General features: G+C 42.3%; 1 protein-coding gene across 3 annotated transcripts in view; it reads left to right on the top strand.

Annotated features, from left to right (window-relative positions):
* LARS2 (leucyl-tRNA synthetase 2, mitochondrial) overlaps positions 1–26485 on the top strand; it is a 537549-nt gene that overhangs the window by 278505 nt on the left and 232559 nt on the right. For all 3 annotated transcript variants that reach the window (XM_073550070.1, XM_073550069.1, XM_073550068.1), the window contains exon 3: positions 6592–6720. In XM_073550070.1, coding sequence (XP_073406171.1) covers positions 6592–6720 — 129 coding nt within the window. The remainder of the gene's footprint in view (positions 1–6591; positions 6721–26485) is intronic.

Raw genomic sequence — 26485 nt, 5'->3', positions numbered from 1 at the left:
CCATTGACTCCTAAAATGCAACAACTGGCGGGCCTCACTAAAATATTGAATATTACAAATAGTTTATGTGCTGCTGTCATATGGTGGTGTGGAAAAGTATGGGATAATCCAGGCTTTGTTCATTTTTATGAGAGTGAGCCTGTCTGCATTCTCTGTAGACAGGCAAAAGCACCTGTCTGTTATGATTTTCCCTGGCGGCACTAAAAACCCGCTTAGGCTGGTTTCACATTTGCGTTTCGGTGCGCAGCATAGATCCGCATTCGTCATGTGTACAGATCTTTAATATGGTGTACGCAGGAACAGGCGTTTTCATGTGTTCGCATGCGGATGCCTACGCATGTGTCGTTTCGCGGTGAGCGGCGAACGCAACATGTTGCATTTTTTAAGGCATCAAAAATCCGTCAAATATGCTCAGGCATGCGCATTTGGATGAGTGCATCAAAACAACGCATTACTGTCTATGGGAACGCATTGGAACGCAAGGACATGCGTACACATGTGTTCGATATGCGTACTTCAGAATGAGCAATCCTCCAATTGACTGCCACTTCCCCTATAACAACTTCCGCAACCACTCCTAGCCTACCATCACAGCCCAACACCTCCCAGGTCCACAATGTAACTCCCTACCGCAGATCCCAAAAGTAAAGCCCTTTTTTTTTTTCTTTTTTGTTATTTATTTGTCAAATTTCCTCTTGGTGTTATGTTTGTTAATAAAAACTCTTTTGGTTCGCAATACCTGTTACCCTGTGTTTTCTTTATATCTTTATTTAAACGTGGGTATTTTTGAGTGAAGTATTAACGGTTGTTACAGTAAAGGTGTTTATTATTAAAGTTACAGTCAAGGTGTTAGTATTAAAGTCAGCAAACATTACAGGTACATTTTACAGTGCTGTGCAAATTAATTGGGACAAAGCATTTTTTTAAGTAAAATCGTAAGTTGGTTACCAGTCAGTGATTCAAACCAGTTTTAACTGCTTTGAACAGGTGTGAGTGCCTGTTCAAAGCAGTTAAAACTGGTTTGAATCACTGACTGGTAACTAATTTACGATTTTACTTAAAGAAATGCTTTGTCCCAATTAATTTGCACAGCACTGTACTTAGCGGCTTAAACCATTTCGTCTTGCCATGCCATACATTCAATATCCGAAACAAAGTAGGCAGCAAATTTATCCCTCATTTGGGCAACTTCCACTGTAGTCCTCAGAGTGCGATCTTGGTAATCCTGCAATGTGGTATGAACAGGTTCCTCAAGTTCTAATTGTTGTTGCTCTTTCACCAAGATGTAATTGTGCAGAACAACACACGCTTTCACAACCTCAACAATTGTCTCAATTTTTAGATTGATGGCTGTTCCCAAAATGCACCATTTAGATACTAGCAATCCAAAGGCACACTCCACAGTACTTCGTGCCCTTGTCAGTCGGTAGTTATAAATCCTTTTGGTGTGATTCAAGTCCTGTCTTGAGTACGGTTTTATGAGGTTGGCATACATTTGTAATGCCTCATCCCCAACCACAACAAAAGGCATTGCCAGTCCTTCGGTGCTCGGAAGAGGTCGTGGCTGTGGAAAATTGAAAATTGAAATCATTACCATACAAACATTGGCCCATGTCAGAGTTTTTGAAAGTCTGTGCATTTCCTCGTTCAAATTGGCCAAGGTCCACGGCGACAAATCGACAGCATCTGCAATCGCCATGAGAAGAATGGAAAAGTATTTTTTGTGATTGAAATACTCGGATCCACTTCCAGCAGGTTTCATGATTTGAATGTGTTTGCTGTCCACAGCCCCCAAGCAGTTAGGAAAATTACAAATGTCCTGGATTTTTTCAGCATTTTCCAGCCAGAGTTCAGTTGCGGGTTGGGAGAGGAATTCTTCATGCAGAACGTCACATAAAGCACGGAATTTGTCTCCAACAATCCCAGAAAGCGTGGACACTCCAATGCGGAATTGAAAATGTAGAGATGATAAGGGCTCTCCAGTAGCCAGGAATCTGCCGAACAGAAAATGGAAAAAAAAAATTAAGTACATGGCTTTTATAACACTAATAATGACGAGATGTGTTTGTTTTTCAAAATTACATACCTCAGGTTCATCAACAGACGTTCCTCAGCAGGAATTGCTCGACGTAGCTTTGTGTCCTGCGTGGTGATGGATAGGGACACGTAGCAGCAAGTCATTGAAGCTCTGTTCCGACTTTCTCGTGTACTCGAAAAACTTCTCCGGGTTTTCACGCAGCTCCGTGTACAAGGAGTGGTAGGCTCCATGGCTCTCTTGGACTTTAACGATGAGGTGTTGCCAATAGCGGCGACGACGTCTTCTCCGTCTTTCTCTTCTTTCTTCTTCACAAGCAAAGGCAAGAGCCAATTTCAATGTGAAATCAAGATGAAGAAGGAAGCTCTCCACGCTAAGATCCATCTTGAAGCTGGATACAGCAGCAAAAAACGGGAATTTCATCTGTGCAGTGTGTCTTATATAGAAATCCCATGAGACACGACCATTGGGTGTCTGGTGTCATATCGACGCATGCGCATAAACAACGCAAACGCATGCACATGCAGCATTTTTTCCGTCATGCGTAAGATGATGCGAATAAAAAACGCTGCATAAACATGCGTTTTGCTTGCGTTTTTGCATACGTTTGCGCATGCGGATGATACACTGCGGACTCAAACGCTAATGTGAACCTAGCCTTAGACATGACGCTAGCGGCAGGGCAGCACAACATCTCCAAGGCGCAGTGGGACAGCTCATGCCAGGTGTCCAGCTTTGAGACCCAATAGTTTAAAGTCGCAGCGGAATTAAGGAGTGTGCTGATATAATCGGCCAGATATTGCATGACCATCTTTAAAAAATTTTCCCTCCTTGTCAAAAATACCCAGTCATTAGGCCCTGAGCGCTGGGCTGATATCATGACATTGGACCATGCCTTCGACAGTGTACCCTTGAGTCTGCTGGAGGCCTACAAATTTTTAAAAGCTTTTTTGCAGTTTTAGAGATCACTGAAATTTACTGCACACTACGAAATAGTGTATGGCTGAGACATGTAGCACAGGAAAATGTTTCACAAAGAAGGACAGCAAAGCACGTAATACTTAATGGATCAAAATATATTAAATATTTTCACCACCCCCCAAAAAAAATCTGCAGCTAAATATTTACCAACGTGCTGCACTGCCCTAAACCGTGTCTAGAGACTGGATTCTGTCACTCTCCCTGCTCCTGCAACTCTCTCTCACTCAGCTAAATTCAGATTATATGTGCTGCAAACGATTAGCCCTTATAAGGGCTGTTAATATGATGGTTCAGCTTCAGCACCAGTATCAACACTACAGGCCTCTGATTCATTATACTGCGCACATACAGGCCTAGACAAGCACTCTCTCCCTCCAATGCAAAGTGTCATAGAGCTGTGCAAAGGTGTCAGTGTGCCGAGCAAGGCGGTGCCTGTCCTTTTATTACTTCTGATTTCACACTGCCAGCCAATCACCGTAATGCCACAACCAATATGGCTACAGCATTACAGTGACTCACAGGCAATCCCCGCATGGTTATTGACTGCGTAACAGGCACAAAACATGTAAGGTGGATATTTTAGCTTGAGCACCACCCATTACTTGCCGAGTAACGAGTACATCCGAGCACCGTGATACTCGAGTGATAACCGAGTATCACTGAGCACGTTCGCTCATCCCTAAAATTAGCAATTGTCATGCTGGGTGAAGGATAAGTGCACAGCAATGGGGGGAGCCAAAATACTAAGGAAGTGGGGAGTGGAGACCCCTAAGCAGATCTAAAATAACCCTGTTTGCCCTAACCGTCGCTATATCGGTTCTGCACCTATCGCCGAGCAGGATCCTAATCCCTGTCTGACCCTAGCAATTGGCCCTGGTTATGGGGGGGATGGGGTAGAACTAGTCAGTCCCCACTATAACTAAAGACAGAGAGGATAGACTAAAGAGGGGAACACTTAGCTTGAGAAAACAACCGAGATGTCACACCAGCAATAATCCAAGAGTCCTCTGAGAAGGAACTAGTTGACTGTTAGTACTTCCAACTAGACAGAGACAAGTAAGCGATAACACCAGCCCCATGCTGCAGCAATTGAATGTATTTAAAGCTACAGCACAGGTGTGTAATTAGCAGCAGAAGGTGGAGGTAACTGCTGGGTCCTAGAGGGAGAATGATATCAATCCGTAACAGAGATGCAAAAATCAAGAAGGTGCTTGAGCTAATCGCAAAGACCTTCTACACCTGGATCCAGGATGACTGTCTGTCATACCTGACACCCGTGACAGTAATATTATGCTTCAGTCAAACTTTAATGCAAGAAACAAGACTAAGGCTATGTAATGGATTTGTGAAGCAAACTGAAAATGACAGTGAAACTTAAAAGACAGACATTACTCACTGTTGCGGAAACTGGCTGTTGCTAATCATGTTGCTCTTTGAATCATAAATGTTGAAAAGAGAAGTCTCTGAACTAAAGCAAAACCAGGGAGCGTCCTCCCGTTTGCAAAAAAAAAAAAAAGCAGCTCCCCGCAAAGGAGCGCGTCCCCCTGAGCGGCAGGCAGCCACGGCCGATGGCGCCGCCGAACAGTAGCGTGGTGAGCAAGGGGCGTGACTGGCGGGGGGGCGTGAGTTGTGGGTGGTGACGTCACCGGTCCATCTTTTTTTTTTTTTTTTTTGCAAACGGGAGGACGCTCCCTGGTTTTACTTTAGTTCTGAGACTTCTCTTTTCAACATTTATGATTCAAAGAGCAACATGATTAGCAACAGCCAGTTTCTGCAACAGTGAGTAATGTCTGTCTTTTAAGTTTCACTGTCATTTTCAGTTTGCTTCACAAATCCATTACACAGCGTTTAAGCGCGGCCACTTTTAGTTCAGTTTTAGTTGTTTTTTCAGTGGCAGACAGCACACTTAATCTGCCAAGTGTGCCAGCAGCTTATCCATTGACTGTGTATTTGTAGCGCCGGTGTGTGTTTGTTTCTTTTTAAGACTAAGGCTATGTTCACATGCAGTTTTTTGCTGCTTATTTGTCTGTAAGTTAAAAGCTGCTTTTTACATTTATAGCAAAAGTAAGTTCTCTCCTACCCTAGTGATAAGGAACAACTTATATTTTAAAGCAAAAATGTTTTTGCAAATAGCTCTGCTCGTAAGAACTGACGTTATTACGCTTATGCTGGTTTCACACATCCAACATTCAGTCCAAGGACTGACCTCAATGACCAGCCTGGCTCCGTCCTCCTGTCTCACACATCTTCATGAGGCCGTTGAGTTCAAATCGGTGGCCCATTGGCTGATAAGCACATCGCAGTCTGTTCTTGGATCGTGAATTTCAGACATTTAAAACTGGCCTAGAGGAAATAAAAAGATAATACTCTCAGACCTTTCACTTTCTTTCATCATTGTCTTTCTTTTCTTTTACATATGGCCAATTATAACTAGCTGCACATATGTGTCCCTTCTGAAGTTTAGTCTATTTTTGTCTAAATTAATTCTTTTTCTGGTTCCCACCAGATGCGCTTCCCACCTATAAGGGTACCGTTACACCTAGCGATGCACCAGCGATCCCGACTAGCGATATGACGCGGTCAGGATCGCTGGTGCATCGCTAGGTGGTCGCTAGTGAGCTGCCACACAGGCAGATCTCACCAGCGACATCGCTGGGGACGGGGATCGCTACTTACCTGTCAGACGCGGCGATCCTGCCGTCCTCCTACCCGCCTCCATCTCCATGCATCGCTCGTCGGCGCCACAGGAAGCCCAGCAGGAAGTGGCCGACGAGGAATTGTCCAGAAGCTTCTCGCGCGATCAGCGATAACCAGCGGGGGAGCCGGTCGGAGGTAAGTATCACATGCAGCGATATCGCTAGCAATATCGCTGCTACGTCACAAAATCGGTGACTTTACAGCGATATTGCTAGCGATATCGCAGTGTGTAACGGGGGCTTAAGACCTGCATTTATCTCTAAAACAGGGCACAACTGCGTGTGCACCGCTGTCAGAATTCCCATACAGATTAAGGGAAATTCAGACTACCTTCCAAATGACAGCAACGCACATCATAGCCATGGATGCAGGTCCCATTGGTTTGACTCACACACACAATACATTTATGGCAGATCCAGCAACAAAATGCTACCCCTTTAATTGCCATGAAGGGGTACCTACAGAAGGCTTCCCCTTCAATTACCGTTAAGGGGTACCTGCATAATGCTACCCCTTTAATTACCATGAGAATACGTGAAATTGTCTCGTGATGCCAATTTTGGAAGAGTTTCCAACAATTCAATTACATATTTTTTAATCCTGTCTCTATACTTGCATAATGATCAGCATAAAATAAAATTAGAAAATGCATCTGCATGCCTAGGGATGAAAAGAATGCTGCCATGTTCATCATTAGTTTCTTTTGTTGAAATCCAATACTTTTTCTTTTTGCATGATTACAAATAGCCCTGGGAAATAGATGTTTTATTCTGCACAAATGTGAATGAAACAATAAAGCGGTGTATAATGCTGGATTGTAATAACCAATGTGTGCTTTTATACAAAGAAATTATTCTATTTTTTTTTTTATTGTACAGAATTCAAAACCGAAGTACTATGTCTTATCGATGTTCCCATACCCATCCGGGAAACTGCACATGGGCCACGTGCGGGTTTACACGCTGAGCGATACAGTAGCCCGCTTTCAGAAGATGCGAGGCATGCAGGTAACTTAGGAAATCCATAAAATGACTATTTTCATGTATATTTGGAAATCTATTCTTGATGTAACAGCTACACCCTTTTTAGAGCTCGATTTCCTCAATATACAATTTTATATAATGATTCCAAATTGCTATATAACATCTCAACATGGTAGCACAGTTTTACATGCCTGAACGTCCAAATTATGGAGCGGAGACTTGAGGTGGCCACAGTAATGATCTCACTACCTACAGAACAAATTGAGGTGGTTACCTTTGTTTCCGTTCATTCACCCATGGCATCTTTGTCACTGACACTGATGGTTTGATTTGATGGCCTAAAGTCAAACAGTGGCCCCCAGAATTCACTGGCTGTGGATTTTTGGAAATACCTTACACGTACCCATGCAATTACCTGTCCTTTTCTCCAGTTTAGTAATTATGTGAAGCTGCATCAGTGATTGATTGGCAATTAGACTCCTTTATTTATCTGCCCAGGATGCCTTTCCAGAATAACATTTACCAAAAAAGAAGGCACAAAATCGGCATTTTAACCCCTTCACCCCCAAGGGTGGTTTGCACGTTCATGACCGGGCCAATTTTTACAATTCTGACCACTGTACCTTTATGAGGTCATAACTCTGGAACGATTCCATGGATCCCGGTGATTCTGACATTGTTTTCTCGTGACATATTGTACTTCATGTTAGTGGTAAAATTTCATTCAAATAACTTGCGTTTATTTGTGAGAAAAACGGAAATTTGGCGAAAATTTTGAAAATTTCGCAATTTTCCAACTTTGAATTTTTATGCCCTTAAATCACAGAGATACGGCACACAAAAAACTTGATAACTAACATTTCCCACATGTTTACTTTACATCAGCACAATTTTGGAACCAAAATTTTTTTTTGGTAGGAAGTTATAAGGGTTAAAAGTTGACCAGCGATTTCTCATTTTTACAACACCATTTTATTTTTAGGACCACATCACATTTGAAGCCACTTTGAGGGGTCTATATGATAGAAAATACCCAAAAGTGACACCATTCCAAAAACTGCACCCCTTAAGGTGCTCAAAACCACATTCAAAAAGTTTATTAACCCTTTAGGTGCGTCACAGGAATTTTTTTGAATATTTAAAAAAAAATGAACATCTAACTTTTTTTCACAAAAAAAATACTTCAGGTTCAATTTTTTTTTATTTTACCAAGGGTAACAGGAGAAATTGGACTGCAAAAGTTATTGTGCAATTTGTCCTGAGTACGCTTATACCTGATATGTGGGGGGGAACAACTGTTTCGGCGCATAGCAGAGCTCAGAATGGAAGGAGCGCCGTTTGACTTTTTCAATGCAAAATTGGCTGGAATTCAGATCGGACGCCATGTCACGTTTGGAGAGTCCCTGATGTACCTAAACAGTGGAAACCCCCTACAAGTGACCCCATTTTGGAAACTAGACCCCCCAAGGAACTTATCTAGATATGTGGTGAGAACTTTGAACCCACGAGGGCTTTACAGAAGTTTATAACGTACAGCGGTACAATTAAAAAATCATATTTTTTCCACAAAAATGATCTTTTCACCCCAATTTTTATTTTCCCAAGGGTAACAGGACTCTAAAAGTTATTCTGCAATTTGTCCTGAGTACGCTGATACCCCACTTGTGGGGGTAAACCACTATTTGGGCGCATGGCAGAGCTCGGAAGGGAAGCAGCGCCATTTGACGTTTTTGGCTGGAATTGAGATTGGACATCATGTCGCGATTGGAAAACCCCTGATGTACCAAAACAGTGGAAACCCCCCACAAATGACACCATTTTGGAAACTAGACCCCCTAAGGAACTTATCTAGATGTGTGGTGAGAACTTTGAACACCCAAGGGCTTCACAGAAGTTTATAACATACAGCCGTACAATTAAAAAATCATATTTTTTCCACAAAAATGATCTTTTCACCCTCAATTCTTATTTTTCCAAGGGTAACAGGACCCTAAAAGTTATTGTACAATTTGTCCTGAGTACGCTGATACCCCACATGTGGGGGTAAACCACTATTTGGGCACATGGCAGAGCTCGGAAGGGAAGCAGCGCCATTTGACGTTTTTGGCTGGAATTGAGATCGTACACCATGTCGCGATTGGAAAACCCCTGATGTACCAAAACAGTGGAAACCCCCCACAAATGACACCATTTTGGAAACTAGACCCCCTAAGGAACTTATCTAGATGTGTGGTGAGAACTTTGAACCCCCAAGGGCTTCACAGAAGTTTATAACATAAAGCCGTACAATTAAAAAATCATATTTTTTCCACAAAAATGATCTTTTCACCCTCAATTCTTATTTTTCCAAGGGTAACAGGACCCTAAAAGTTATTGAGCAATTTGTCCTGAGTACGCTGATACCCCACATGTGGGGGTAAACCACTATTTGGTCGCATGGCAGAGCTCGGAAGGGAAGCAGCGCCATTTGACGTTTTTGGCAGGAATTGAGATCGGACACCATGTCGCGATTGGAAAACCCCTGATGTACCTAAACAGTGGAAAACCCCCACAAATGACACCATTTTGTAAACTAGACCCTCCAAGGAACTTATCTAGATGTGTGGTGAGCACTTTGAACCCCCCCAGTGCTTCACAGAAGTTTATAACGCCCGGGCGTGAAAATAAAAAATTCATCTTTTTTCCACAAACATGATCTTTTAGTCACCATTTTTTTATTTTCCCAAGGGTACCAGGAGAAATTGGACCCCAAAAGTTGTTGTCCAATTTGTCCTGAGTATGCTGATACCCCACATGTGGGAGAAAACTACTGTATGGGCACACGTCAGGGCTCGGAAGGGAAGTAGTGACGTTTTGGAATGCAGACTTTGAGGGAATGGTCTGCGGGTGTCATGTTGCCTTTGGAGATCCCCTAATGTACCTAAACAGTGGAAACCCCCACAAATGACCCCATTTTGGAAACAAGACCCCCTAAGGGACTTAACTAGATGTGTGGTGAGCACTTTGAACCCCCAATGGCTTCACAGAAGTTTATAATGCCCGGGCATGAAAATAAAAAAATCGCATTTTTTCCACAAGCATGATCAATTAGTCCCCAGTTTTTTTATTTTCCCAAGGGTACCAGGAGAAATTGAACCCCAAAAGTTGTTGTCCAATTTGTCCTGAGTACGCTGACACCCCATATGTGGGAGAAAACTACTGTATGGACACACGTCAGGGCTCGGAAGGGAAGTAGTGACGTTTTGGAATGCAGACTTTGATGGAATGGTCTGCGGGTGTCATGTTGCCTTTGGAGAGCCCCTAATGTACCTAAACAGTGGAAACCCCCACAAATGACCCCATTTTGGAAACGAGACCCCCTAAGGAACTTATCTAGATGTGTGGTGAGCACTTTGAATCCCCAATGGCTTCACAGAAGTTTATAATGCCCGGGCATGAAAATAAAAAAATCGTATTTTTTGTATTTTTTCCACAGACATGATCAATTAGTCCCCAATTTTTTTATTTTCCCAAGGGTACCAGGAGAAATTGGACCCCAAACGTTGTTGTCCAATTTGTCCTGAGTATGCTGATACTCCATATGTGGGAGAAAACTACTGTATGGACACACGCCAGGGGTCGGAAGGGAAGCAGTGACGTTTTGGAATGCAGACTTTGATGGAATGGTCTGCGGGTGTCATGTTGCCTTTGGAGAGCCCCTAATGTACCTAAACAGTGGAAACTAAACTATTGAAACTCCCCACAAGTGACCCCATTTTGGACATTAGACCCCCCACGGAACTTATCTAGATGTGTGGTGAGCACTTTGAACCCCCAAGTGCTTCACAGAAGTTTATAACACTCGGACGTGAAAATAAAAAAATCATTTTTTTCCACAAAAATGATATTTTTGCCCCCAATTTTTTATTTTCCTAAGGGTAACAGGAGAAATTGGACCCCAAAAATTGTTTTGCAATTTGTCCTGAGTAGGCTGATACCCTACATGTGGGGGTAAAACACTGTTTGGGCGCATGGCAGAGCTTGGAAGGGAAGGAGCACCATTTGACTTTTTCAACTCAGAATTGGCTGGAATTGAGATCAGACGCCATGTTGCATTTGGAGAGCCCCTGATGTGCCCAAACAGTGGAAACCCCCAATTCTAACTCCAACCCGAACCCCAACACACCCCTAACCCTAATCTCAGCCCTAACCCTACCCTAACCCTAGCCCTAACCCTAATGGAAAAATGGAAATAAATACATTTTTTTTATTTTATTATTTTTCCCTAACTAAGGGGGTGATAACGGGGGGTTTGATTTACTATTTATGGCGGTTTTTATATTTGGCAGCTGTCGCATGCTAAAAGACGCTTTTTATTGTAAAAATAGTTTTTGCATCACCACATATTGAGAGCTATAATTTTTCCGTATTTTGACCCACTGAGTCATGTGAGGTCTTATTTTTTGCGGGACGAGTTGACGTTTTTATTGGTACCATTTTCGGGCACGTGACATTTGTTGATCGCTTTTTATTCCGATTTTTGGGATGCAGAATGAACAAAAACCAGCGTTTCATGAATTTCTTTTGGGGGGGTGCGTTTACACCGTTCCGCGTGCGGTAAAATTGATAAAGCGGTTTTATTCTTCGGGTCAGTACGGTTACAGCGATACCTCATTTAGGTCGTTTTTTTATGTTTTGTCGGTTTTATGCAATGAAAACTATTTTATATAAAAAATAATTATTTTTGCATCGCATTATTGTGCGAGCTCTAGCTTTTTTATTTTTTCGCTGATGCTGTTGTGTGGCGGCTCGTTTTTTGCGGGACAAGATGACGTTTTCAGCGGTACCATGGATATTTATATGCGTCTTTTTGATCGCGCGTTATTACACTTTTTGTTTGGCGGTATGATAATAAATCATTATTTTTTGCTTCGTTTTTTATTTTTTAAGGGGTTCGCTAAAGGGGTTAACTAATGGGACAGTTTTATAGGGCGGGTCGTTACGGACGCAGCGATACCTAATATGTGTACTTTTATTGTTTTTTTTGTTTTTTTTATTTCCAAAAAATGGATTTTTTGGGGGGGAATATTTTTTTTTTTTTCTAATTTATTTGGCAATTTTTTTTTTATTATTTTAACACTTTTTTTTATTTTTTTTTAACTTTATTAAATAGTCCCAGGTGGGACACCACTGTCCTGTGACAGATCGCTGATCTGTCACATCACAGATCACTGTGACAGATCAGCGATCTGTCACAGGCAGTGCAGAAGGCTTCCTCATGCCTGCGCTTTGCAGGCACTGAGGAAGCCAGCTTCCTGCAGGCCCCCGAAGGCCCCCGTCGCCATCTTGGATTCGGGGGCCTGCAGGAAAGAAGCCCCCCGCAGCAGCGCTGCACATTGCGCTGCCGTGGGGGGCTCAGGGAAGCACGGAGGGAGCACCCTCCCTGCCGATGCTTCCCTTTAACCCCCGGTACACCGCGATCATGTTTGATCGCGGTGTGCAAGGGGTTAACTTGTCGGGGGCGGTACGTGACCACCCCTGACACATTGTGCTGGGTGTCAGCTGTGATAATCAGCTGACACCCGGCCGCGATCAGCGGCGCTCACCACGTGGACGCCGCTGATCGCGGTAGACGTACTATTCCGTCCATGGGCATAGGGGCCCGGGTCCCATGGACGGGATAGTACGTCGGATGTCCCTTCCTAAGATGAACTATTTTTTTTTATTCTGCCCAATGAACAACACTGACCACAATATGCAAAAATAGTAAAATGTAAAAAACAACTACTTACCGTAAATATGATGAGAACATAATCAGAATGGCCTGAAAAACTGTAAAGTGTAATTGTTTCATAGTTTCACAGTTTTTAAGATAGACATAAGTCCACTGAGTTTAACCTGTAGCCTAACATGTTGATCTAGATTAGAGGTCTCATACACGCCGCCCGCGGGCCGAATGCGTCCCCTGAGGCAGTCATCTGCGGCCCGCGGTGCACATGTCTCACTCCCTGAGGCAGGTAGAAGGGGGAAGGCAGGCATTCAGGAGCGCGCGATGGCTGTGAATCTGTGTGCACAGGACCTGGGATGAGGTCACAGGAGGGGGAGAAGTCAGGGGCCACATGATCAGCGGCCTCAGTGTATGCAGGACGCTGGTGTCTGTGCTGGTTGTCATGGTGCTGGACGCCGGTAAGTTTATGTGTGGGGTCAGGAGGGGTTTACAGGGTGGATGTAGCAGAGCCGTTTGTGTACGAGGTGTACGGAGCAGAGTCGTGTGTGTACAAGGTGTACGGAGCGGAACCGTGTGTGTCTGAAGTGTACAGAGTGGAGCCGCATGTGTACGAGGTGTACGGAGTGGAGCCGCGTGTGTATGAAGTGTACGAGGTGTACGGAGCGGAGCCGCGTGTGTACGAGGTGTACGGAGCGGAGCCGCGTGTGTACGAGGTGTGCGGAGCAGTGTGTGTGTGAACTGTGTGGAGCGGAGCTGCGCGTGTATGAGGTGTGCTGAGCAGAGATGTACGTGTATTTTGGCATGGGGTGGGCCCATTTGAAAGTTCGCACCAGGGCCCATAACTTTGTAGCTACGCCACTGCTCACGCTAGAAGAGAGGAGGAGTGCGCCGCTCTGTAGTGGCTGTGGCCCTGCGTGATGACATCCATCTGGTGCTGTGTAATGACATCATGCCAGCGCGCAGAGAGTGGAGGCCTGACTTTCCCCCCATTGCTGGATTTTGCAGGTGACTGTGGCTGTGCGTGTACAGCGAGATGATAGCGCCAGCTCACATGCAGAGCCTTCACTATCATCCGCTGAGGTAAGCTGTACATCGCAGCTGACAACCTATTTGAACGGCCACAAATGGTATTAGCACCGATCGCAGCCATTTAACCCCTTAGATACCACTATGATTTGTGACTGTATTAAGTTTGAAAGGACTACAATGTTCTGGTCACTACAATGGCAGTTTGCAATCTTCACTCAGCAACATCCACTGCTGCTTGTTTCTGGCAAACACCCATGGAGTCAAAATCGTCTCTACACCTGTAGATAAATTCCCGAAGGGGTATAATTTCTGAATTGGGGTCACTTGAAAAGAGATTCTGCTCTTCTAGTACTTAGGGGCTCTTTATATGGAATCGGCAAACTTTTCTAGGAAAATCTGCATTACAGGAGGCAAATAGCGATGTGGCTCCTCGCCCCCCAAAATAAATCCAATAAATTCAGTGCTCCCAAATCTAAATACCTCTTTCCCTTCTGAGCCCCACCACATTTAGTGTCCACATGTTTGGCATTTCTGTAGTGATGAGAGCCCGCCTAATTTACGGGTGCGTGTCTCCAGAAGCATGAGCTGGGTACCATGTATTGGCACTGCAATTGAAAATTTGAAATTTTCACTCAGCAACATCCACTATTGCTTTTTTCTAAAAAAAAAAAAACAAAACACCCATGGAGTCAAAATAATCACTACCCCTGTAGAGGGAGGATTTTGGCACTTAGGTGCTCTATATATGGAATCCCCAAGCTGTTCTACAATAATTTGTCCTCCAAGAGAGTGAAATAGCGCTCTGTCCCTCCTGAGTCTCGTCATGTGGCTAAGCAGTACTGGACTTGAGCTATTGCTATGTTGAGCAGAAATTGTATGACATATTTTGGTGCCATTTTTATCCATTTCTCCTTGTGAAAATGTAAAATCTGCAGGAAAAACAATTTTTTTGTGATAAAAATGTAATTATTTTTTCTTCCCCATCCAATGTTATAAAATTCTGTGACACACATGTGGTGTCAATATGATCACTGCACCCCTAGATGAATTAATTGAGAGATGTAATTTTTAAAATGGGGGGACTTATGGGTGATTCTGCTGTTCTAGCATCTCAGGGGCTCTACCAGTGGGTCATGACACCCGCAAACCATAACAGCAAAATCTGCACTGTAATATGGCGCTCCTTCCTATCTGAGCCTTGCACTGTGATTCAAAAGTTGTTTTTAACCACTAATGGGGTATTGGTGTACTCAGGAGAAATTGCGTAATTGATTATACTGTTTGTTTTCTCCTATTACGCTTTTTGAAAACTACAAACTTGTTGTCAAAGCAACATCTTAGTGTGAAAAAATGGTAATATTTAATTTACTCATCTCAATGTTGTACAACTAACTCTGTGAATCGCCTGAGTGTTAAAAATACTCACTACTCCCTTACATGAATTCCTTGAGAGGTGTAGTTTACATAATGGGGTCACTTGTGGGGGTTTCTGCTGTTTTGTCATGTCAGGGGCTCTTCAAATATGACATGGTGTCCGGAACCAATTCCAGCCAAAATAATGCTCCTTCCCTTCCGAGCCCTGCTGTGCACCCAAACAGTAGTTTTCTACCGTGTATGGGTCCATTTTTTCTTGCTTCCCTTGTGGAAGCAAAAAAATTGTGGCTAGAATAACATTTTTGTGGGAAAAATGTGTTTTTTAATTTTCACGGCTTAATATTATAAAATTCTGTGAAGCCCCTGTGGGCTCTTGGTGCTCATCACACTCTTAGACACATTCCTTTAATGGTGTAGTTTCCAAAATGGGGTCTATTTTGGTGGGGTTTCCACTGTTTAGGCACATCAGAGGCTCTCCAAACGCAACATGGTGCCTGCTATTGATTCCAGACAGTTTTTGCAATTCTAAAAGTCAAATGGTGCGCCTTCCCTTCCGGGTCCTGCCATGCGCACAAACAGTAGTTTTCCACCATATATGATGTATCTTCATACTCAGGAGAATTGCACAACAAGTTTTATGGTTCATTTTCTCCTGTTTTCCTTGTAAAAATGCAAAATTTGTGACTTAAGTAACATTTTTGTGGGAAAAAGTAAAACTTTCATTTTTTTTTCCTTCCACATTGCTTTAGTTTCTGTACTTGAAGGATTAATAAACTTCTTGGATGTGGTTTTGAGCAGTTTGAGGGGTGCAGTTTTTTAGAACGGTGTCACATTTGGATATTTCCTGTCATATAGGCTCCTCCAAGTCACTTAAAATGTATTGTGGTCCCTAAAAAAATGGTTTTGTAAATGTTGGAAAAATGAGAAATTGATGAATTTATGTTTCAAAAATTGTGCTGATGCAGACACGTGGGAAATATTATTATTTCTTTTGTGTGACATAATTCCTGGTTTAAGGCCACACAACGTAAAAGTTTCAAAATTTCCGATATTTTCACAAATAAACGCAAGTCATATTGAACGTATTGGGATTTACACTGTACATCCTTTACACCCGCTAAATTCTTCCACATATTCCATACTTTGTGAATCATTTCAAATATAGGTACTCCTCCATAATCCATTACTTGTAGCCTAAAATAAATGTATTTAAGTGAAAAAAATATATATCTAAGAAGTCTGGATCATGTCTATAGTAGCCACATACTCTATAATGTGGCCTGATCAATGTCATTGGTTTTTAATAATCACTTGTTTGGCAAAAGAGAGTTAAAATTAAATTCCTTCTCTGTTTCCCATTGTCCAAAAGAACATTATGAACCTGACCATTACTAAAAATAAAGAACCACAGGGTTGTCATTACTCATCATTTTGCTCTGGAAATAAACTCAGTTTCCAGTGTTGCAATTCTATAGCATTACTACATTTCCTACACATTTACCCAGTTGTTCTTTGAAAACCAGTGGGGTTTAGATCTAAAAGCAAACGACTGTTCTTACTAAATGTTTTTCTGAATGCAAATATGCAGATAATAAGTGTGTGGGCGTAAAGTAACTTTTTTTTGTAGTATTGAAAGGGGATAACCAAAGCCGCTTTATTTAGTACAGCTTAATGAACGCTGATTTCTCACATTTTCAGATGGTGTAAAAAAAATATAAAACAAAACCTATTACGGTAATTTACCCCAAACCATGTTGTTTCAAAAACCTGACTTTTAATCAGATATCTTTCTTGAAACAAAAGACTAAGCCCACTTTCACACGTCTGCTTTAAAAAAAAAGTACGCTTGAGACTGTCCAATTTTACTATACATGTACAAGTTTTAGGCCGTCCGTGTGTACCATCCGTGCGACACGTACTGGAATAGAAATGACAGGTTTTTAGGTGTTAAAGATGTGCAAAGATATAGATAGATATCCGTGAGATATCAAATTAGTTCTGTGCGTGTGTAAATTACTGTACATATATTAAGCTAATAAATAAATGAGAAAAAAATGATATTGGGTCCCCCCTATTTTTGATAACTAGCAAAGGTAAAGCAGACAGCTGCGGTCTTAGATTATCAGGCTCGGAAGGTCCCCAGAATGAGCTTGCTATTTATCCCAACCATTGCTCCATAATAATAATAACAAAAAAACAATAAAGCAGTTTCAGAAATTTATTTCACATTGTCCCTCAAAAGATGGCATAAAAATGCAAAATGGTACCACTAAAAACTACATCTCTTTCTTCAAAAAATAAGTCATCCTGTGGCTCTGTCAACAGAAAAATTAAAACGGTTACATCTCCCAAACCCAAATATTTTTGTTTTTTTTACTAAGTATTTTTATTGTGCATCAGTAGTAAGACATAAACCATTATAAGTTTGGTATTTTGTTAATCGTAATGACACAGTGAATAAAGTTAATATTTTACCTATTGCAAACAGTCAACCTCGAAAAGAATAAACCCTAATTGGTAGACTAAAAAGAAAATTAAATTTTCACTTACTGCCATCTGCTGCACATTAATTACCTACACCCCTTGATAAATGCCTTCCTTGAGGGGTATGGTTTCCAATGGAATGGAAGTTTCTCTGTGTATCGTAATACCTCAGGAGCTTTGGAAATGTAATATGGCCACAAGAAACGATTCCTAAAAAATGTCTGCTCCAAGTGATTCTCCTTCTCTTCTGAACTATGTCATGTTCCCAAACATATAGGGTATTGCAGTACTCAAGAGAAACTGAGTATAGTTTCTTGTTACCTTATGTAGATTTGATCAAAGAAGCGAGGACAAAAAAGATGAAAATGCAGCGGCAAATTCTCTGTAGGATTGAAGCATTTTGAGCTAAATCAACATATGATTGCAACAAACGTAATCTCTAATTTTCACAGGTCAATGGTAAAGAAATCTGTAAAACACCTGTGGGGTTAAAATGTTTGCTATAACCCTAGGTGAATTCCTTCAGCCATGTTATATTTCAAAATGGGGTCTTTTTTTCTGTACTGGTACTTTTATTGGCTCTGCAAAATCAACTTGATGTGCACCCAAACAGTAGCGTTCAACCACATAGGGGACAGAGGGTACAAATTCTGAGGTTTTTCCCTCTTATTACTCCTTGCCAAAATTACATTTTAATGCTCATTCAGATGTCCGATTTTCACATACAAGTGCTGTCCTTGTTTTTCTCGGATTGACTATCGCAGGTACAAATGCTATGTCCATTCCCTTGTCTGATTTTTTTTTTTTTTTTTCCGCGGACCAAGTGGTTTTCAGAATTTTTTGGGGAACTGTCCGATTGTGTTTTGAGGGTTGGATCTTAATCAGCTTTGCTGGTCAATGGATATGAGAAAATATCAGACTTTGCATTAGTTCATTTGAAACACCTGAAAAGTTAACAAACTTCCTTTATACTGCTTTGAAAAATGGGCTAATTTATGTGGGGCTTCTAGTATTTCAGACTCTTAATCGCTTTGCGCCTCGGCCAATTTTCTTTTTTCTTTTTCTTTCCTCCCCTTCTTCTAACTTTTGTATTTTTCTGTCCACATAACTGTATGAGGGCTTGTGTTTGGCGGGATGAGTTCTAAACGCTGACTTGCTGATTTTCATGGGGGAATCGTCATGACAAGCACAGCGTTCTTCAGTAGACGTCTCTCTACATTCCCGATGCGAGCATTCCGATGGGTGCATGGAATAACGCGCCCCCCCCCCCCCCCCCGCCAGCACGTATTAAATGCCGCAGTCAGACTTTGGTGCATTGAATTATTGAATTATTTGCCCATCCGCTGGCTCACTGTAAAAGACACTGTCAGAGATTGACCGCAGTATTTAGCCCCATGACTGTTAGATGCATAAGTATCCGGGAAAGATGCAGGACATGACTATGACGCTAACGTAATCAATCTTATTTCTCCAGCACATTCTGCAGATGCTCGATCAGATTGATATATCGGGTCTTTGAAGGCCAAGTCATCACTTTGAAATCTTAGTCATATTCCTTTTAAACAATTTTTGCAGTGTCATAGCGTAGGGCAGTGCGAGAGGTCACTACAGTGTCATAGCCTACTGCCATTAGGGAAGTCCATTAATATGAAGATACGTATGTAGCCGGAAACAAATGCTTAGGTAGGTGGTACTTGTCAAAGTAGTATCTCCATAGATGCCATGACCCAGGGTGTCCTAGCTGATTATTATCCAGGGCATCAAACTTCCAGTCCTGACTTGCCTTCTTCCTGAAGAGCGTGCTGGTGCTGCTTCTTTTTGTGATACTCATGCCCCATCCATTCTAACTGTACACATAATATAAACTAAAATGTTATGTTTAGACTCCGCCACCATCTTCCTTTGGTCCATGGACCAGTTCTGCAGGTCATGTTCCAATTGTCGGTGGTTCCTTTTTCAAATATCTTTATTAAAATTTTTCAAAATTAACAGTAGTGATTCTACAATAGTATAATAAAGTAGAGGTTACATAAAATATAAATTACTATTATAAAACTAACAGTATTGTGTTTCTGCAATATGTTTTGGGATTAAATAAATCCCCTATAAGAAATAAAGACAAGCATACATATATTAATACAACCTGCAAAAAGAAGGTATTAAATTCGCTTAATGCATTGCTTACTCACAAAATACTTGTTCAAAGAGCTCAAAATATAAATTATATGTAGACTTGTCCGAGTACACCTGGTACCCAAAGACCAAATGGAGGAAAAACTATACAAGTGGCATATGGATCAATTTCACTTATTAAAATCGCTTTTCCAGTCACTAATAATAAATGATTTGCCAATCCACGATTCTGTAGAGAGTGGGTATCACCTGCAGTCCACAATTTTCAAGTATTAGTAGGACGAAGATCTTGTGTAGATGGAGGTGGAGCATTAGGAGGATACATATGAGGAGCTATACCAGCCTTTTTTAGAAAGTCCATTCCCTCCACTGGAGATTGGATGACAGTTAATTTGGAGGCAAATTTCACGAGCAATGTGGAAGTCTGTGACCAATTATAATTAATACCAGCACGCTGAAGTTCTCTCGTAGTCTGATAGAATGACCTACGTTTTTGCATGGTGTTGCTGGATAAATCCTTGAAGAAAGTTAAACTCTTGTATGGTGATGTGAGGAAAACTGGCTCCCTAGTAACACCAAGAAGCGCATTTCTCACCCAATTCGGGTAAAATGAAACTATTACGTCACTAGTTAGATTAGATGGCAAGGATGCAGGTCTTCGGATCCTGAATACTTTTTCAATTAAATTCTTCCCTATAGTTTCGGGAAATAGATGGCATACCATTGAAGAGATATAGTCTCTCAGTTGAGATGGGGGAATTGATTCAGGGACACCCCTGACCTTCACATTGTTTTTCCTTTTTAAATCTTCATAGTTGTGCAAAGAATCTCTGAGGGAGGTAATATCTTTCAGAATATTTCTCAAAGAATTTGAGAGTTCATAAAGATCTGGAGCACCTTTAGAGCACGAGATTTCTTGATTTTTGGATACAGATTTTGATTCTTGACAAGAACTGTTGAGTATATTATCAGATTTTATGTCGTTATCACCGGTCGTTGTCGATAATATGTCTTTAAAAAGTTTCTTGATCAAGCTCTCCGATGCTTTGACTTTGTCTGTTAATTAAGGGACTGTTTTTTTATGTTTGAGTTCAAACGATAGTCCTGAATTACCCTCACCATTAGTAGATTTCCCCCAAGTGTCCAATGATTTCAAAAAGGCTTTGCATATATTGATCAGAAAACTTTCAGAAGGATATTCATCTGAAGCTGGGATGTTATCCAGTGACAACATGTTAACAGTAGGTACTCCAAAACCCACACCAGACTTCTCTTGAACCATATTAGATCCGTCAGTTTGGGTCTCATAATTGAAAGGACTCTCTGAAGAAAAAGAGTAGAGTGAAGAAACTTCATCAGAGTCCACAAAATCAGGAATGTGTCACTTTCCAAATTATTAGTAGAGACTGACCCTTCAATAGATTCTTCCAGGGATGAACTTTCTGACTTTTCCCCTGTTTCCAAGGATGCATCCAATGTAACAAATTGTTCGGTTTGTTCTTTAACCCCTTTAGAAATGTGTACAGTAGAAGGGTTTTGGTGTAAATTATCAAAAAAATGTTTAATTAGTCCATTTTCCTCAAACACATCGTTCCAATAGCTCTTATGGAGAAAATTGTAGGTATTTGGAGTGAGCTCGGGAGAACCAGCCCTCGATTTAAAGGAGCTATCATCTATAATATGGTTAAAAGCTTCCCCCTTTTTTGGAGAAACTAAAGCTAGTCCCTCCCGTGCTACACCAGATAGGGTTGTGGACCCGTTTGATTGCAATCTCCCATTAGTGTTAATAGTAGTATCCACAAGTGGATTGTCCCTTTCATTACTTTGATGATTAAATCCAGTAGAAGGCTGCACCCCATTATAGTTTGGTAGCGGTTTTTTACTTACCGCTCCATATAGCACTTGAGAAGAGACGTCTCTCAAAGAATTATCCTCCTTATTAGGGTAGAAAATAATAGGGAGTTTCTCCTCCAGCTCCCCATGACTCAGATGAGCTTGAAGCTGCAATATCTCCCCATTACTGTTGAGAAATCCTCCCGATCCACCATGCCGCTGCAGAGATTTCTCCCCCACCACCGGCTCTTTCACCGACAATCGGCTGACATCTATGCCCGCCGCGGCTGGCGCAAACTCAGCCGCATCATATCTTAAGTTACTGCTGGAATACCGGTTGGAGGATGATAGCCCTGCGGGTCTGTGAAGAAAGACATCAGTAGCTTCATTACTGTTATTCCCCTGCAGCTGCGCGGCTGCGGCGCTCATCACAGATTCCCATCACATCTTCAGATCTTCATCAGCTGAAGACGCCGCGCTGAGCCCAGGGGACTCCTCCGCTGATGCCCGACAGGCTGATTGAGCTCCAGACGTACCCCGACTTCTCCCGATGGCTTGTGGAAAGTTGGAGGAAAAAGGACCGGCGGGTCTATGCAGCGTCAGGGCAGGAGCATCACTGTCATTCCCCTGCGGCCGCGGCTCCCACCGCGAACTCCCGGCTTATCTTCAGATCAACAACAGCTGAAGCCGGGGCCACGCTAAGCCCAGGGGACCTCACCGCCGATGTCTGACAAGCTGGCTGGACTCCAGATAAACCCCTCCTCACCCCCATGCTGCGTGAATCAATAGCTTGAGGCGGAGGCTTATCTTGTTTACCTCCGACATGCTGAAGGTCTATGTGGGAGACCTTCCCTGTGCTTCTCTGTCTAGTTCGTGGATTTTCTCTAAGGGAGCTGCTTTTTTCTTCTTGAATCTTTTTCCAGGCATGTTCTTCTTCTTTTATAATCCAAATGTCCCATGATTTAGCAATCTTAAGTAGCTTAAATTAGGGGAGATGCAGAAGCTCCTGAAAAACAGGTCCGCTCCCTTCCCCTGCAAACCACGCCACAGTCGGTGGTTCCTGTGCTGGTCAGAGATCGTTATGAGCTGCACTCTTTGTCGTGCTCCAGTAAATCATCTATCTGATCAGACAAGACACATTTAGTCTTCATTTTCCCTTGGGCATTCATGCCAGTTCACCTTTTGTTCTTCCTTGGACTATGTGTTGTAGGTATCACCCTACTGCCAATAGCAGGTGCCAAGAATAATTCCCTTTACAGCCACTGACAGGTGGAAGTGAATTCTATAGCTTAACAGTATGTTCCACCACCCAGCACTGGGTGTCGGCAGTCATTTTTCTGCCCTTTGATGTTAGGACTTTATTCTTGGCTGTAGATTGTTCTTTCCTTTATGCCTCATTACTCTTGGCTAGTGCAGCTGTTTTGGGAGATTGCTGTACAGAGCCTTTATCATCTTTAAATTCACACTTGTGTTTGTAAAATTATTTCCCTACTATTTTGGATCTGTGAGATTTCAGATTTAGGACTGTGACAGAACCAGATCTGTAGGTATAGGCTACAGTCAGAGTGCAGTCTCACCAACATTGGGCAGCTCAGGGGTGGATAGTACAACATCATATTATGCTATAGTACATATTTTGAATACATGCCTCACTTATTCACTTAGTTAATACAATTTGTAATTTCTTCAAAATATTACAGAATTAGTGGAATGGCAGCTTTTTATTTTTTTTTTAACAATCGCAGTCCCTCTAAGTGTGTTTTAAGCAGGGTAACAGTTTAAGGCTGTGTGCCCACGTAGCGATTTTTAAGCGTTTTTGCCGTGATTTTTGGCGCGAAAACTGTTAAAAATCGTGTACAGAACGCCCCCCATGCATTCCTATGGCATTCCGCACATGCTGTGCTAATGCTGCGCTTTTTTCCGCGGCGGAATCGCATCGCGGAAAAAATCGCAGCATGCTCATTCTTTTGTGCGGAATCGCAAAGAATTGCCGCGATTCCGCACCCATAGGAATGCATGAGAATCGCTTACTTCCCGCATGTGGCTATGCCCACCATGCGGGAAGTTAAGCGTCTCATGTGCAGTTGGTACCCACGGTGTGGAGGAGAGGGGACTGTCCTCCAGGCCCTGGGTACCATACCCCTGTAAAAAAAAAAGAATAAATAAAAAATCGGGGTATATTTACCTTCCGGCGTCCCGCGCTGCATTCCCGGCCTAAGCGTTCCCAGTAATGCCTTGCGGCACGGTCCAGTGATGACGTAGTCTCGCGTGACTAGCGGTCTCGCGAGATCGCTATAGTAACGTGAGACTACGTCATCACAGGTCTCGCAAGGCATTACTGGGAACGCTGAGGCCCGGGAATGCAGCGCGGGACGCCGGAAGGTAAATATACATCGATTTTTTTATTTTTTTTAGCATTTTAACATTCTATCTTTTACTATTGATGCCGCATAGGCGGCCTCAATAGTAAAAACCTGGTCACACTTGTCAAACACTATGTTTGACGAGTGTGACCAACCTGTCAATCATTTTCCAAGCGATGCTTCAAATCGCTTGGAAAGTGCTTGAATATCGCACGCGAAAATCGTGATCATAATCGCGGTAAAATCGCGGTGAAATCGCGCGGAAAAAAACGCGCGATTTCTGGGAAGGAGTCCGGTTTTTGGTGTGCGTTTTAACACGCACCGTGGGCACATAGCCTAAAGAGAATTTGTCACCAAGTTTTTACTACCTAATCTGAGAGCAGCATAATGTTGGGGCAGAGATCCTGATACCAGTGATGTGTCACTTACTGGTCTACTTAGTGTAGTTTTTATAAAATCACTGTTTTATCAGCAGGAGATTATAACTAGAAGAATAATAAACCTTCTGCCAGGAAGTCCAATCACCTCCCCAACACTGATTGGCAGCTTTGTGCCCATGCACAGTGTAAACAGAAAGTAGCCAATCAGAGGTGTGGGTGGGGTTATACAGAGTTTAGCATTCAGAGAACTGCTATATCTGCAGAAAATAAAACAGTTTTTAATCATAGCTACATCACCTAGTCAAATAAGTTATGTATCGCTAGAATCAAGTCTCTGCCCCTACATCATGCTGCTCTCAGATTGGGTAGCAAAAACCTTGTGACAGATTCTCTTTAACCCTTAAAGCAAGCAATTGAAATAACAGCCATGTTTTAAGGAACATACACTTTCAAAAAATATTTTTCCACTATATAAGTGAATATTGTCTTGTATAACTGGTACCTGTTCTTTGTGAAGAGCAACAACCCAGGAGCATATGTCACTGGAAGATTCTCACCCGGTATCATCTCCAGCACAGGTTGTAAACTTTCCTCATATGTTAGCTGTCCAGTGTTAGGATACACACTCAATGGTTGACTAGTCAAATAGCACAGTTTTATATTGTATAAACCCCTTACAGTAAGTAAATGGGAAAATCAATGTTGCATATTGTCTAAAGAAACTACGGTACACCAAAATACAAAAGGCCATGCAGAGACATCTCAACAGCAAAGAACTTTGCACATGTAAGTCAAACTTTTTTATTCCTTTTTTTTCTTGCCCTTTTCTTTTAAAGTTCTTTGTGAGAGCTTCTCTGATTTTTCCCAGGAGATCTATGTTTGGGATGTGATATCAGCATTGCTGTTTCAACCTGTAGTAATAAAAGATATACCGTAAGCTTACTGGTAGGCTGAGTTCACACGTGGCGTTTTTTTCGCGTTTCCGCGGCTGTTTTAACCGCGCGATTTTGCCGCGAAAACGCGAAAAATAAGCATCCCATGCATTCCTATGGGATTCCGCAATGCTGTGCTAATGCTGCGGTTTTTACTGCGGCGGAATCGCTTCGCGGTAAAAACCGCAGCATGCTCATTAATTTGCGGAATCGCGGCGATCCCGCACCCATAGGAATGCATTTTTCCGCTTACTTTCCGCATGTGGCTGTGCACACCATGCGGAAAGTAAGCAGAACAATTGCGGATGGTACCCACGGTCCAGAGGAGAGGAGACTGTCCTCCGGGCTGTGGGTACCATACCCCTGTAAAAAATAGAATTTAAAAATAAAAAATATTGTTATTCTCACCAGGGCTGTGGAGTCGGAGTCGGAGTCGGAGTCGGAGTTGGAGTCGGTATAAAATGGACCGACTCCGACTCCTAAAATATATAATAAATTGGGTACAGTAATTCAATGCAGGATGTGCTGAATATTTTTTCATAGGAGTTTGGTAAAGTTATGAAATGTCCTATAAATGACTGTTATATTCCTGATCTAAGGCCACATTCACACACAGCGTTTTTCCTGTGTTTTTTGAGGATACGTTTTTCAGCTGCAAAAGCAGATCAGCTTTTTAAAAAACTGCATCACCTGCAAGGTTTTTGAGCTCATAGATAATGTTTTCAATAGCAAAAGCAGATTAGAAATCTGCTCTATCTATATATCCATTTATCCATATCTGTCTATCCATATCATATCTGTACCAAAAAGAATGAAAGCCGGGTAGTACACCAATATATATTCTGTTCTATCTAAATATCTTGATTATTGGATCATAAAAATGATTAAATGTCTGAGGTTCACATTGTACTACAATAAATTTTTCACTTAAATATAAGCAACATGTGTGGGAGTCGGAGTTGGAGTCGGTGTAAGGGAAATTGAGGAGTCGGAGTCGCAGGTTTGGCTTACCGACTCCACAGCCCTGATTCTCACCCTCCGACGTCCCGCGCAGTCTTTCCGCTTCTCTTCACGCTCCCATTCCCAGTAGTCCTTTGCAAAAATGCCTGCGATGGCGTCGGTTCTCGCGGGATCGCGAAGTCTCGCGGTCATTCGCGCGACGTCATCGCGAATTATCGCGATCCCGCGAGAACGGACGTCATCGCGGGCATTTTCGCAAAGGATTACTGGGAACGGATGCGCGGGACGTCGGAGGGTAAGAATAACACTATTTTTTATTTTTTTTTACATTTTATCTTTTACTACTGAAGCTGCATAGGCAGCCTCAGTAGTAAAAAGTTGGTCACACTCGTCAAACACTATGTTTGACGAGTGTGACCAATCTGTCAATCAGTTCTCCCAGCGATGCTACAGATCGCTTGGAGAACGCTAGCATTTTGCAAGCTAATTACGCTTGCAAAATGCTAGTTTTTCCGCGGGAAAATCGCGGGAATTTAAAATGCGATTTTCCCGCGGACTGGAATTCCGGAATTCTCGCGGTAATTTCCGCGAGAG

The sequence above is a fragment of the Dendrobates tinctorius genome, unplaced genomic scaffold (assembly GCF_039654945.1).
Source record: "Dendrobates tinctorius isolate UK_male_01 unplaced genomic scaffold, ASM3965494v1 ptg000162l, whole genome shotgun sequence".
NCBI lineage: Eukaryota > Metazoa > Chordata > Amphibia > Anura > Dendrobatidae > Dendrobates > Dendrobates tinctorius.
Note: the sequence above shows the minus strand (reverse complement) of the source record. Positions and strands in the feature narration are given on the sequence as shown.